The sequence below is a fragment of the Triticum dicoccoides genome, chromosome 6A (assembly GCF_002162155.2).
Source record: "Triticum dicoccoides isolate Atlit2015 ecotype Zavitan chromosome 6A, WEW_v2.0, whole genome shotgun sequence".
In the NCBI taxonomy this organism is placed as follows: domain Eukaryota; kingdom Viridiplantae; phylum Streptophyta; class Magnoliopsida; order Poales; family Poaceae; genus Triticum; species Triticum dicoccoides.
Window position 1 is genome coordinate 148238950 of NC_041390.1, and position 15210 is coordinate 148254159.

General features: G+C 46.7%; 1 protein-coding gene across 1 annotated transcript; it reads left to right on the forward strand.

Moving 5' to 3' along the window:
* Positions 1–12853: 12853 nt before the first annotated feature.
* Positions 12854–14362, forward strand: LOC119318779 (aspartyl protease 25-like). The gene is made up of 2 exons (XM_037593370.1): positions 12854–13010; positions 13089–14362. The coding sequence occupies exons 1-2, from the start codon at positions 12854–12856 to the stop codon at positions 14360–14362; spliced, it is 1431 nt and encodes a 476-aa protein (XP_037449267.1).
* Positions 14363–15210: the final 848 nt, after the last annotated feature.

The following is a 15210-nucleotide window of genomic DNA, read 5'->3' on the forward strand; positions in this document are numbered from 1 at the left end:
CTACGTTCCCGTTAGTTCGGCTAGGGCATAAAGGGAGCACCTCTGCGATTGTTGCTGCCGGGTCATCCGGATGTGTACCTCAGACTAGGTGAAGCCGAAAGCTAGCGTTCTTAAGGGAATATTCGGTCGGTGAATTAAAGATGTTTTCTAAAGTCACTCCATTGTGCACCCCCAGAAGTTATACAAACTGTGGTGCTCGGATCACAATTCAGGCATGTACATTAAATGCATGCACACCCAGGGAAAGGAACCCTTAACGAAACTATTCTCTCTGGAAGATGTTTCTTACAATATAAATGTAATATAACATGGCTAGCCGGATACAACTTGTCTGTTAAAGCAACTATGACCCCTGCGTCTAGTTTTCCAAGCATACCCTGGCCTATTCGGCCGCAATGGTATTCGGAAACACTCCGCACCTTAGAGTCCGGAGGTTGAAGCGAAAAGGTCTGCCATGACAAATGATATACAATTCAGCTAGATGAGGGAAGTACACAGTCACTTGGACTCAAACACCTCTTCCTCTACACCTTCCAACAGGCAGTCTAACTTACAATCCTGCTGAGAATATTTGGCGGCCACCTCTACTTGGTCATATACTATACTAACGGGAATTTCTTCCCCATTCGACCCTACTGGCCCGACACGAGCCATGTGATTAGGATTCAGCTAGATATTTCTTCACCATGGCCCAGGCCTCTCGCACACCCTCTCGGCAGGCAGATATCTTCCACAGCCGGATACGCCGCAGCGCTCCCTTGAACAGCTCTACCAGCTTCTCCATGCTTCCTGGAGGGGAGTCGGATGGCCATAAAGCCTTGGCTACACTCCGCATAGCCTGCCGAGCTTGCTCGTGCAACTGCGACAGCTCCCGCAGAAGATCATTTGATGATCCGGACACTTCCTCTTCGGGGCGGTTCATCAACAAACCTGCAATTACAACTATATCAGCTACCGCTACCTCCAAATTGTTGTAATATAAAAGCGGCCACATATTGAATATGCCGCCTCGGAGCTTCTTGTTCTCCTTCATAGAGCTGGCTAGCTGCACTCGCACATCTTTCAGTTCTTCGCCTAGGTTGATGTTCGAATCCTGGATTTTCTTTTTCTCTTCAACGACCTTTGTCAATACACGCTCGCCCGCTACTAGAAGCTTTTTGGCTCTGTGTTCTTCACTTCGAGCGGCGTTCAGCTGCTCTTGTACTTGGTCTAAACGACCCAACACAAAAATTAGAACCCAGATTCACACTATCGGTGTAGCCTTACGAATTTTCGATGGAGGAAAAATATTACCTGGAGATGCCTTGTATTTCTCCAGTTCGGCATTAGCAGCAAGCAGCTGGCGCTGACACTTTTCTAGTTCCTGAGCCAGCTGGGTATTCTTCTCTGTAAGAACCTGGTTGTACATTGATCCTTAAATCAGTTGATTCAACTCCTTTAAGTCTCGGGGACTACTGGCATATGGTTGTCATAATCAGACAAATCGAATTTACCTGCACATCTTTCAGATGTTGCTTTGTGGCCCTGCTAATCCCATCTCGAGCAGCCGGATGTACGCATTGGCTGCGTTGAAGGCATTAAATGACTCTTCCGAAAAGCCAGGATCTTGTAAAAGGGCCCGGCGGTGCCGATGATTCATAGCACTCTCCACTTCCGAGTTGGTGACCGATACATGGTCCGAATCCTCGGCTGGAGGACAGTCCGGCGGGATGACAGCCCTCGGAGGAACGGATGGATTGGAAATCCGACGCCTCTTAGCAGGTAGGGGACAAAACACACTCGCTCCCCACAGACGGATTGGGGAAGTCCTCTGCCTGAGTCCCCTCATTGAAGGAAGCTAGCCCCGATCGAACAGGGACTAGATCTGCATGTGGAAGGAATCCCTGCATTTGCAACTTTGTCAAACGGCTATGAGACACGGAACACCTCTCCCACTCGCCTTTCTATGGGCTGGGATGAGCGGAGGAGCTGGGAGCATTAGCCATGCCAGAACGGTTTCTCCTAAAGCAGTCTCTAGGAATTTCTTCTACGTAGCGCCGAATGGATCTGGGGTCCAATCTCTTTAAATAGGCGCTCTTCCTCGCATGAAGGGGGTGTTATTCGCAAAAATACCCTGACTTTCCACATTCACTCGACACGTGGAGGACAAAGACTATTCAACGCACGGAAGCCAAGGAGGCGACATTGGATCAATGGCTGAATACATACTTGGAGATCGTCGAAGGGAGAACCCGCCTTGCAATGCCGAAGACAGTATGTGTGCCGAGCACCTCGTTATTCAAGACTGGTTCGGGGGCTACTGAGGGAGTCCTGGACTAAGGGGTCCTCGGGCGTCCGGCCTGTTATCCATGAGACGGACTGATGGGCTGTGAAGACATGAAGGCCGAAGACTGCACCGTGTCCGGATTGGACTCTACTTGGCGTGGAAGGCAAGCTTGGCGACCGAAGATTCCTTCTTATGTAACCGACTCCATGTAAACCCTAGATCCCCTCTGTGTCTATATAAACCGAAGGGGGTAGTCCGGAAACGACAACACATATACTCATTACCATACCCACATAGGCTAGACTTCTAGGGTTTAGCCATTACGATCTCATGGTAGATCCACTCTTGTAACACTCATATTCATCAATATCAATCAAGCAGGACGTAGGGTTTTACCTCCATAGAGAGGGCCCGAACCTGGGTAAACATTGTGTCCCCTGTCTCCTGTTACCATCAACCCTAGACGCACAGTTCGGGACCCCCTACCCGAGATCCATCGGTTTTGACACCGACAGGGGTGCCGCCCCCCTTCCCTAGTCCAATTCGGACCAGAGGGGGAAGGGGCGCGCGGCCTGCCCTGGCCGGCCCTCTCTCTCTCTCCACTAAGGCCCGCGTGACCCATTAGTTCTCCGGGGGGCCCGGTAACCCTCCGGTACTCCAGTTTTCTCTGAAATCACCCGGAACACTTCCAGTGTCTGAATATAGCCGTCCTATATCAATCTTTATGTCTCGACCATTTAGAGGCTCCTCGTCATGCCCGTGAACACATCCGGGACTCAGAACTACCTTCGGTACATCAAAACACATAAACTCATAATACCGATCGTCACCGAACGTTAAGCGTGTGGACCCTACGGGTTCGAGAACTATGTAGACATGATCGAGACACGTCTCCGGTCAATAACCAACAACAGAATCTGGATGTTCATATTGGCTCCCACATATTCTATGAAGATCTTTTATTGGTCAAACCGCATAACGATATATGTTGTTCCCTTTGTCATCGGTATGTTACTTGCTTGAGATTCGATCGTTGGTATATCAATACCTAGTTCAATATCGTTGCCGGCAAGTCTCTTTACTCGTTCCGTAATGCTACATCCCGTAACCAACTCATTAGCTACATTGCTTGCAAGGCTTATAGTGATGTACATTACTGAGAGGGCCCAGAGATACCTATCCGACAATCGGAGTGACAAATCCTAATCTCGATCTATGCCAACTCAACAAACACCATCAGAGACACCTGTAGATCACCTTTATAATCACCCAGTTACGTTGTGATGTTTGGTAGCACACAAAGTGTTCCTCCGGTATTCGCGACTTGCATGATCTAATAGTCATAGGAACATGTATAAGTTATGGAGAAAGCAATAGCAACAAACTAAATGATCATCGTGCTAAGCTAACGGATGGGTCAAGTCAATCAAATCATTCTCTAATGATGTGATCCCGTTAATCAAATGACAACTCATGTCTATGGTTAGGAAACATAACCATCATTGATTCAACGAGCTAGTCAAGTAGAGGAAAACTAGTGACACTCTGTTTGTCTATGTATTCACACATGTACTAAGTTTCCAGTTAATAAAATTCTAGCATGAATAATAAACATTTATCATGATATAAGGAAATATAAATAACAACTTTATTATTGCCTCTAGGAGTACGACAAGCTCTTTGTTACCTCCATAAACGAGAAACATATCCTTAGTCCTTTTCAGGTATTTCAGGGTGTTCTTGACCGCTGTCCAGTGATCCACTCCCGGATTACTTTGTTACCTCCCTGCTAAACTTATAGCAAGGCACACATCAGGTCTGGTACACAGCATTGCATACATGATAGAACCTATGGCTGAGGCATAGGGAATGACTTTCATTTTCTCTCTATCTTCTGTAGTGGTCGGTTATTGAGTCTGACTCAACTTCACACCTTGTAACACAGGCAAGAACCCTTTCTTTGACTGATCCATTTTGAACTTCTTCAAAACTTTATCAAGGTATGTGCTTTGTGAAAGTACAATTAAGCGTATTGATCTATCTCTATAGATCTTGATGCCCAATATATAAGCAGCTTCACCAAGATCTTTCAAAAAATTCTTATTCAAGTATCCTTTTATGCTATCCAGAAATTCTATATCATTTCCAATCAACAATATGTCATCCACATATAATATTAGAAATGCTACAGAGTTCCCACTCACTTTCTTGTAAATACAGGCTTCTCCAAAAGTCTATATAAAACCATATGCTATGATCACACTATCAAAGCGTATATTCCAACTTCGAGAGGCTTGCACCAGTCCATAAATGGATCGCTGGAGCTTGCACACTTTGTTAGCACCTTTAGGATCGACAAAACCTTCTGGTTGCATCATATACAAGTCGTCTTTAAGATATCCATTAAGGAATGCAGTTCTGACATCCATTTGCCAAATTTCATAATCATAAAATGCAGCAATTGCTAACATGATTCAGACAAACTTAAGCATCATTACAGGTGAGAAGGTATCATCGTAATCAACTCCTTGAACTTGTCGAAAACCTTTCGCAACAAGTCGAGCTTTGTAGACAGTAACATTACCGTCAGCGTTAGTCTTCTTCTTGAAGATCCATTTATTCTCTATGGCTTGCCGATCATCGGGCAAGTCAACCAAAGTCCACACTTTGTTCTCATACATGGATCCCATCTCGGATTTCATGGCTTCAAGCCATTTCGCGGAATCTGGGCTCATCATCGCTTCATCATAGTTCGTAGGTTTGTCATGGTATAGTAACATGACTTCCAGAATAGGATTACCGTACCACTCTAGTGTGGATCGTACTATGGTTGACCTACGAGGCTCAGTAGTAACTTGATCTAAAGTTTCATGATCATCATCATTATCTTCCTCACTAATTGGTGTAGGAATCACTGGAACTGATTTTTCTGATGAACTACATTCCAATTCGGGAGAAGGTACAATTACCTCATCGAGTTCTACTTTCCTCCCACTCACTTCTTTCGAGAGAAACTCCTTCTCTAGAAAGGATCCATTCTTAGCAACAAATATCTTGCCTTCGGATCTATGATAGAAGGTGTACCCAACAGTCTCCTTTGGGTATCCTATGAAGACACATTTCTCCGATTTGGGTTCGAGCTTATCAGGTTGAAGCTCTTTCACATAAGCATCGCATCCCCAAACTTTAAGAAACGACAACTTAGGTTTCTTGCCAAACCACAGTTCATATGGTGTTGTCTCAACGAATTTAGATGGTGCCCTATTTAATGTGAATGCAGCTGTCTCTAAAGCATAACCCCAAAATGATAGCGGTAAATCGGTAAGAGATATAGAATGCACCATATCTAATAAAGTATGATTATGACGTTCGGACACACCATTACGCTGTGGTATTCCAGGTGGCATGATTTGCGAAACTATTCCACATTGTTTCAAATGAAGACCAAACTCATAACTCAAATATTCACCTCCACGATTAGATCGTAGAAACTTTATTTTATTGTTACAATGATTTTCCACTTCACTCTGAAATTCTTTGAACTTTTCAAATGTTTCAGACTTATGTTTCATTAAGTAGATATACGCATATCTGCTCAAATCATCTGTGAAGGTTAGAAAATAACGATACCCGCCACGAGCCTCAACACTCATCGGACTGCATACATCAGTATGTATTATTTCCAATAGGTCAATTGCTCACTCCATTGTTCCGGAGAACAGAGTCTTAGTCCTCTTTCCCATGAGGCATGGTTTGCAAGCATCAAGTGATTCATAATCAAGTGATTCCAAAAGCCCATCAACATGGAGTTTCTTCATGCGCTTTACACCAATATGACCTAAACGGCAGTGCCACAAATAAGTTGCACTATCATTATTAACTTTGCATCTTTTGGCTTTAATATTATGAATATGTGTATCACTACAATCGAGATTCAACAAAAATAGACCACTCATCAAGGGTGCATGGCCATGAAAGATATTACTCCTATAAATAGAACAACAATTATTCTCTTATTTAAATGAATAACCGTCTCGCATCAAACAAGATCTAGATATAATGTTCATGCTCAACGCTGGCACCAAATAACAATTATCTAGGTCTAAAACTAATCCCGACGGTAGATGTAGAGGTAGCGTGCCGATGGAGATCACATCGACTTTGGAACCATTTCCCACGCGCATCGTCACCTCGTCCTTAGCCAATCTTTGTTTAATCTGTAGCCCATGTTAGAGTTGCAAATATGAGCAACAGAACCAATATCGAATACACAGGCGCTACTATGAGCATTAGTAAGGTACACATCAATAACATGTATATCAAATATACCTTTCACTTTGCCATCCTTCTTATCCGCCAAATACTTGGGGCAGTTCCGCTTCCAGTGACCAGTCCCTTTGTAGTAGAAGCACTCAGTTTTAGGCTTAGGTCCAGACTTGGGCTTCTTCCCTTGAGCAGCATCTGGCTTGTTGTTCTTCTTAAAGTTCCCCTTCTTCCCTTTGCCCTTTTTCTTGAAACTAGTGGTCTTGTTAACCATCAACACTTGATGATCCTTCTTGATTTCTACCTCCGCAGCCTTTAGCATTGCGAAGAGCTCGGGAATTGTCTTTTCCATCCCTTGCATATTATAGTTCATCATGAAGCCTTTATAGCTTGGTGGCAGTGATTGAAGAACTCTGTCAATGACACTATCATAAGGAAGATTAACTCCCAACTGAGTCAAGTGGTTATGGTACCTAGACATTCTGAGTATGTGTTCACTGACAGAACTATTCTCCTGCATCTTGCAACTATAGAACTTGTTGGAGACTTCATATCTCTCAACTTGGGCATTTGCTTGAAATATTAACTTCAACTCCTGGAACATCTCATATGCTCCATGACGTTCAAAACGTCTTTGAAGTCCCGATTCTAAGTCGTAAAGCATGGCACACTGAACTATCGAGTAGTCATCAGCTTTGCTCTACCACACGTTCATAACGTTTGGAGTTGCTCCTGCAACGGGTTTTTCACTTAGCGGTGCTTCTAGGACGTAATTCTTTTGTGCAGCAATGAGGATAATCCTCAAGTTACGGACCCAGTCTGTGTAGTTGCTACCATCATCTTTCAACTTAGCTTTCTCTAGGAACGCATTAAAATTCAACGGAACGGTAGCATGGGCCATTTATCTACAACAACATAGATATGCAAAAACTATCAGGTACTAAGTTCATGATAAATTAAAGTTCAATTAATCATATTACTAAAGAACTCCCACTTAGATAGACATCCCTCTAGTCATCTAAATGATCACGTGATCCATATCAACTAAACCATGTTCGATCATCATGTGAGATGGAGTAGTTTTCAATGGTGAACATCACTATGTTGATCATATCTACTATATGATTCACGTTCGACCTTTCGGTCTCAGTGTTCTGAGGACATATCTGCTTATGCTAGGCTCGTCAAGTTTAACCCAAGTATTCTGCACATGCAAAAACTGGCTTGCACCCATTGTATGTGAACATAGAGATTATCACACCCGATCATCACATGGTGTCTCGGTATGACGAACTGTAGCAATGGTGCATACTCAGGGAGAACACTTATACCTTGAAATTTAGTGAGGGGTCATCTTATAATGCTACCGCTGTACTAAGCAAAATAAGATGCATAAAAGATAAACATCACATGCAATCAAAATATGTGATATGATATGGCCATCATCATCTTGTGCCTTTGATCTCCATCTCCAAAGCACTGTCATGATCTCCATCGTCACCGGCTTGACACCTTGATCTCCATCATAGCGTCTTTATCATCTCGCCAACTATTGCTTCTACGACTATCGCTACCGCTTAGTGATAAAGTAAAGCAATTACATGGCGATTGCATTTCATACAATAAAGCGACAACCATATGGCTCCTGCCAGTTGCCGATAACTGATACAAAACATGATCATCTCATACAACAATTTATATCTCATCATTTTGACCATATCACATCACAACATGCCCTGTAAAAACAATTTAGACGTCCTCTACTTTGTTGTTGCAAGTTTTACGTGGCTGCTACGAGCTTCTAGCAAGAACCCTTCTTACCTACGCATCAAAACCACAACGATTTTTCGTCATGTGTGTTGTTTTAACCTTCAACAAGTATCGGCCGTTGTCAAACTCGATTCAACTAAAGTTGGAGAAACAGATACCCGCCAGCCACCTGTGTGCAAAGCACGTCGGTAGAACTAGTCTCATGAACGCGGTCATGTAATATTGGTCCGGGCCGCTTCATCCAGCAATACCGCCGAATCAAAGTAAGACATTGGTGGTAAGCAGTATGACTATTATCGCCCATAACTCTTTGTGTTCTACTCGTGCATATCATCTACACATAAACCTGGCTCGGATGCCACTGTTGGAGAACGTAGCATGCAATTTCAATAATTTTCCTACGATCACGCAAGATCTATCTAGGAGATGCATAGCAACGAGACGGGGAGAGTGTGTCCACGTACGCTCATAGACCGAAAGCGAAAGTGTTAGGTTAACGTGGTTGATGTAGTCGGACGTCTTCACGATCCAACCGATCCAAGTACCGAACGTACGACACCTTCGTGTTCAGCACGCGTTCAGCTCGATGACGTCCCTTGAGCTCTTGATCCAGTAGAGGGTCGAGGGAGAGTTTCGACAACATGATGGCATGGTGATGGTGATGTGATCCACACAGGGATTCGCCTAAGCACTACGACAATATGACCGGAGGAGTAAACTATGGAGGGGGGCACTGCACACGGCTAAGAGAAATCTTGGTGTGTCTTTGGGGTGCCCCTGCCCCCGTATATAAAGGGGGGAGGAAGAGGTGGACGGCCCAAGGGGGCGCGCCAAGGGGGGAGTCCTACTTGGACTCCTAGTCCAAGTAGGATTCGGCCCCCCTCCTTCCAATCAACGGAAAGGGGAAAGGGGAAAGAAGGCAGAAGGAGAAGGACAGAGGGGGGTCGCGCCCCTCCCCTTGTCCAATTCGGATTGGGCAAGGTGGGGGCCGCCACCTCCCGTGGCCTGCCTCCTTTCCTCCACTATGGCCCATTAGGCCCATTAACTTTCCCGGGGGGTTCCGGTAACCTCCCTGTACTCTGAAAAATCCTCGATCCTTCTCAGAACCATTCCGATGTCCGTTTATAACCTTCCAATATATCAATCTTTACCTCTCAACCATTTCGAGACTCATCGCCATGTCCATGATCTCATCCGGGACTGCAAACAATCTTCGGTCACCAAAACACATAACTCATAATACAAATCGTCATCGAACGTTAAGCGTGTGGACCCTACGGGTTCGAGCACCATGTAGACATGACCGAGACACATCTCCGGTCAATAACCAATAGCAGAACCTGGATGCTTATATTGGCTCCTACATATTCTACGAAGATCTTTATCGGTCAAACCGCACAACAATATACGTTATTCCCTTTGTCATCGGTATGTTACTTGCCCGAGATTCGATCGTCGGTATCATCATACTTAGTTCAATCTCGTTTCTGGAAAGTATCTTTACTCATTCAGTAATGCATCATCCGGCAACTAACTCATTAGTTACATTGCTTGCAAGGCTTATAGTGATGTGCATTACCGAGAGGGCCCAGAGATACCTCTCCCATACTCGGAGTGACAAATCCTAATCTCGATCTATGGCAAATCAACAAACACCATTGGAGACACCTGTAGAGCATCTTTATAATCACCCAGTTACGTTGTGACGTTTGATAGCACACAAGGTGTTCCTCTGGTATTCGGGAGTTGCATAATCTCATAGTCAGAGATGTATAAGTCATGAAGAAAGCAATAGCAATAAAACTAAATGATCATTATGCTAAGCTAATAGATAGGTCTTGTCCATCACATCATTCTCTAATGATGTGATCCCGTTCATCAAATGACAACCCATGTCTATGGTCAGGAAACTTAACCATCTTTGATTAACGAGCTAATCAAGTAGAGGCATACCAGAGACACTCTGTTTGTCTATGTATTCACACATGTACTAAGTTTCCGGTTAATACAATTCTAGCATGAATAATAAACATCTATCATGATATAAGTAAATATAAATAACAGATTTATTATTGCCTCTAGGGCATATTTCCTTCACACTCAAGCCCTATACAAGCAACACAACAAGAGGAACTGCGGCTAGGCCTTCACATTGCACCATTGCTACAAGGACTAGTTGGCAATGAAAAGTGGATTTGGAGGAAATTCCAGACCACACCGAAGAGATCACGGATTAGCAGATCCGTTGAAGCCGGTGACAAGGAGGATGGAGACCCATACAAGAGGTCGCGTGGGCAAAAACTTGCAAAAAAGAGAGGAAGAATCGGGGAGGCGTTGGTGCCTACAAGGTGGAGCTTTGTGCTATGATTGAGATCGAGAAAGCATTTACGAGAGTGAAAGCAAAGAAGAGAAGGTGGCAAGGTGGAACGAGCTCAAGTGCTTGGAGGACGAGAAGTGAATGTCAAAGTTGGCGGCCGAAGAGAGGAAGATGAAGGTGGATGAGCATAGGATTTTACTCGAGGAACAAAGGCTTGCAAATGAAAAGAAGGATGAAGAGCGGACTATCATGTTCATGAACCATGAATGATGGATGCCACGACAAGGAAGTATCGGGAGCTCAGTCGTGTGGAGACCATGGCCCAATCGAAAGTCTCTCATGGAGGTGATTGGTGGTGGCCGTGGGGGTGATGGTGGTGGTGTCCATGGATGGGACAGTGGTGGTATCTATGGAGGAGATGGTGGTGCTGGTGTCCATGGATGTGACGGTGGTGGTGTCTATGGAGGAGATGGTGGTGGTCATGGAGGTGGTGATAATTTCCTTGGAGGTGATGGCGGTGGTGATGAGCACAAAAGTGCTTGAGTTGATTTATTGCCTGAGTAGACAAACTATATGCATGTTTATAGTTGATTTATTATGTATGTTTTGTTCAAACCATTCGAATAATTGACGAAATAATGCCAAATTGTTTGAAACGTACATGACAAAGACCGTGCCCTAAATTTTCTCCTTTTTATGCAAGAAAACTTCCAATTTATTCATCTTCAATCATTGCAGTCAACAAACACCAACAATAATTAAAATTACATCAAGGTCCGTGGACCACCTAGCGACGACTATGAGAACAGGAGCGAGCCAAAGGTGCGCCGCCATCATCGCCCCTCCCTTGTTGGAGCCGGGCAAACCTTGTTGTAGTAGATAGTCGAAAAGTCATCGTGCTAAGGCCCCGTAGGACCAGTGCACCAGAGCATCAACCATCGTCAATGAAAAAGTCATGATTGAAAGGATCAAATATGTAAACACCCAAACGAAGACGAATGTATCCAAACAGATCCACCGAAGACCAGCACCGACCTAATCCCGCGAGATCCAACGGAGACACACCTCCACACGCCCTCCAATGATGCTAGACGCACCATCGGGGCAGAGATAGAATGTGGGAGACATTATTCCTACCGAGGGACATCGATGCCGCCACACAGCCCCAACCATGATGCTGAACCTAACAAGAACGAGAATGGGGTCCTTCCCGCGGCTGGGGGCTGAGGTTCTCCGCACCTCTATGGCCCAAAGGCCATCGGAGATGGAGCGGACCGGCGGCTGCGCCGACAGGAGGAGGCGAAAGCTTGAGATCTTTACTTGTGCCCTAAATTTTCTTTGAAGTTAAATATAGCGATTCGGCTAAGTACGCCCCTGTTTAACTCCTCAAAATTATAATAAGTTAAGTATAAGAAATCATATAAAGAGTTAAAATATAAGGTATCGGCTAGAGATGCCCTAAAAGCATGTTCTTCGCACCTATGAGGCTTATAATCTACTCTCTCTCTCTCTACTCTTAATGAAAATGGCAGGCGGTTACTTGTTTTAAATAAGGCATGAAAAAGATACAACACATCATAAGCATATATACCCGTCTTTCACATAACTAGAATGCACACATTAAAAGCTCAAATCAGCGAACCAAAATGTGGTTGGATGATTAGAAGGACAGTGGTATTTCCAGCCCACGAAGGTTCAAGTCCTGGTGCTCGCATTATTCCTGGATCATTTCAGGATTTCCGATGATGCGTCCTCAGTGGGAGGAGACCGTCGACGACAAGGTGCCTACGGCAACTTCATAAATCTCAAGATGATATGTCGGTTCAGTCTCTCGGAGGTGTTCATAGGGGCAGGGTGTGCGTGCGGGTCTGTACTGATGTTTAAAAAAAAAGCTCAAATCATGGTGCCGGTTAGCCGCACGATTTTGTGATCGCTCTGCTGGAAGCACACGAACGCTAATCCCGATCCACCTACGTACGCACAAACGTCGTGTATACGTACCAGCTTTGGGCTGATCGTACGTGGAGACATATAAACAAGAGAAACCACGCAGAAGGCTGAGAAAAACCATTTTATATTAGTCGTCGCAGGATGACAGAAGAACCCTAGCTACGTAGTACAAGAACAATGCTGATCGCACAGCCTCGACGCCATGGCTATATATATGTGACATGTCTCTACGATATACCATACGCAGCAACCATTTGCTACACATTACAATCGAAGTACCACAAGCAATGGCTTCTGCCATTCCTTCTCTGCTGTTCTGCCTGCTCGTTCTCGCCCCTCATCTCGGTAGCTCCTACCACACCAGCTTCATCAATGGCGGGAAGCAGACCTTCGTCCGCTCGTCCGATTCGATGGCCCCGCCGACCTGCTCGCCAGCGCCTTCAGGTGAAGTGTCGATCGCATTACTACTAAAGTACATCAGAACGTGCACTTACTAATCAACTTGTCGACACATATGCACAGATGGCGGTGAAGTACCGGCAGGACGCCTACCTGTAGTGCACCGGCTGAGCCCGTGCTCTCCTTCCGGCGCCGGCGAGGGCCAAAGCATGCTATCTGCCGGCGACGCCTTCGACCGCGACTCCCTCCGCCTGCGCGCTCTCTTCGGCGAGTCGGAGCCGGAGGACTCCAAGGCTGGCCTCACCATCCCCGCGACCGGCGCTCCCCTCGCGGCTCTTCCGGGCGCGGCGGACTACAGCGTCGTCGTCGGCTTCGGCACCCCGGTGCAAAAGCTCGCCGTGGGCTTCGACACGGCCACGGTGGGGGCCACGCTGCTCCAGTGCAAGCCGTGCTCCGCCGACGGGGACCCGTGCGTCAGGTCCTTCGACCCCTCCCGGTCGCACTCCCTCGCGCAGATCCCGTGCGCCTCGCCAGATTGTCCCCTCAGGGCTTGCAACGGGCCCAGGAGCTGCACGGTCGCCCTGAAGAAGAAGGGCGCCGTGCTGCTCAACGCCACCGTCGTCACCGACACGCTCACGTTCTCGAGGTCGGTCCATGCCGACGAGTTCAGGTTCGCTTGCTTGGAGATGGGCGCCGCCGCCGACACGACGACGGAGAGGTCGTCCGGAGTCCTCGACCTCAGCAGGGAGCGCCACTCGCTGGCGTCACGGGTCCTTGTGTCTCCGGACACGGTCGCCTTCTCCTACTGCCTGCCGGCGGACCCGGGCTTCCCGGGTTTCCTCTCCCTGGGCGCGACCCGGCCGGAGCGCTCGGGCCGCGGCGTGGTGGGCGGCTACGCCACCGTATGGGACAAGGCTTCCCACCCGAACCTCTACTTCCTCCGGCTCGTCGGCGTGAGCGTGGGCGTGCGGCATCTCCGCGTCCCGCCCGCCGCGCTCGCCAGCGACGCGCTGCTGGAGGTGCACACCACCTTCAACTACCTCAGCCACCACGTGTACGCGGCTCTCCGGCACGAGTTCAGGGAGCAAATGCGGGAGTACCGCCGGGCGCCGCCGCTGGGGGAGCTCGAGACGTGCTACGACTTCTCGCGGGAGAGCTCTTACTCGGTGCCGATGATCACCCTGAGGTTCCACGGCGGGGCGGAGCTCGTCATCGACCACATGCTGTACTTCAAGGACCCCAGAAACGTCTTCGGCGTGGCGTGCCTCGCGTTCGCGCCGGCGCCGGCCTACGCGCCCGCCGGCGTCGCGGTGGTCGGGTCGATGGCGCAGGCCAACATGGAGGTGGTCTACGACGTGCGTGGTGGCAAGGTTGGCTTCCTCCCAAACGGCTGCTAACTCATCGATCAAATCATCAAATAAGGATCGATCGAGCACGCGCGTAGCATGCTCTCATCGATCAGCCATCATGCGTACCCAGCATGTTGGTACAGTTTGCTTGCTTCAAATCGATAATAAGACTGTCATAAAAGTGACGTTGGTGTGTAAGTGTGGAGTGGAGTTATCTTCACGCAGATGAATAAGCAGCAGCTACATATATGCTGTCGCTGCAGATTTGCATTTTTTCCAGATATATGTAACCACTGCTTACTCTTGATTTTATTTCAAACAAGGAGAGTGTTGACGTATAAATGCTTAGCTCAGCTTTCCCCATCAGTTTGAGTTTTTGTGTAACCTGATTGATGCATGCAGTTCTACATGATATCCGAGCCAAGAGGTCTTGAGTTCATAACCCTGTCAACGCCTACATGGCTACATCGATCTTATGTTTAAGGGCTAAAATAGTCTAGACGTGAGGAGGGGTGTTGAAATATATTGCACTCCTCTCTCCATCAATTCGGATTTTTGGATGACTTGACTGGAACATGAATTCAACATGGTATCGGTGACAAGATATCTTGAGTTCAAGACCCGGCTGATACAGTTTAATAAAAAAAATTGCAATCACTTTTGGTCCACGTTTAGGTCCGAGGAAGCCACACGTGAAGTGTTGACGTATAAATGCCTAGCACACCTTTCCCCGTCAGCTTGAGCTTTTGGGTGAACTGGATGTGGCTGGTGTGTGCAGTTCTACAAAGGGGATCTTCATATGTTCTGTCGAGGGATTGTTTGTTGGGTCCCTCGATACATGATGTATCTTGGGCACACAAGGTGGTCTAAGAACTTGAATGTAATTTTTACTTTTG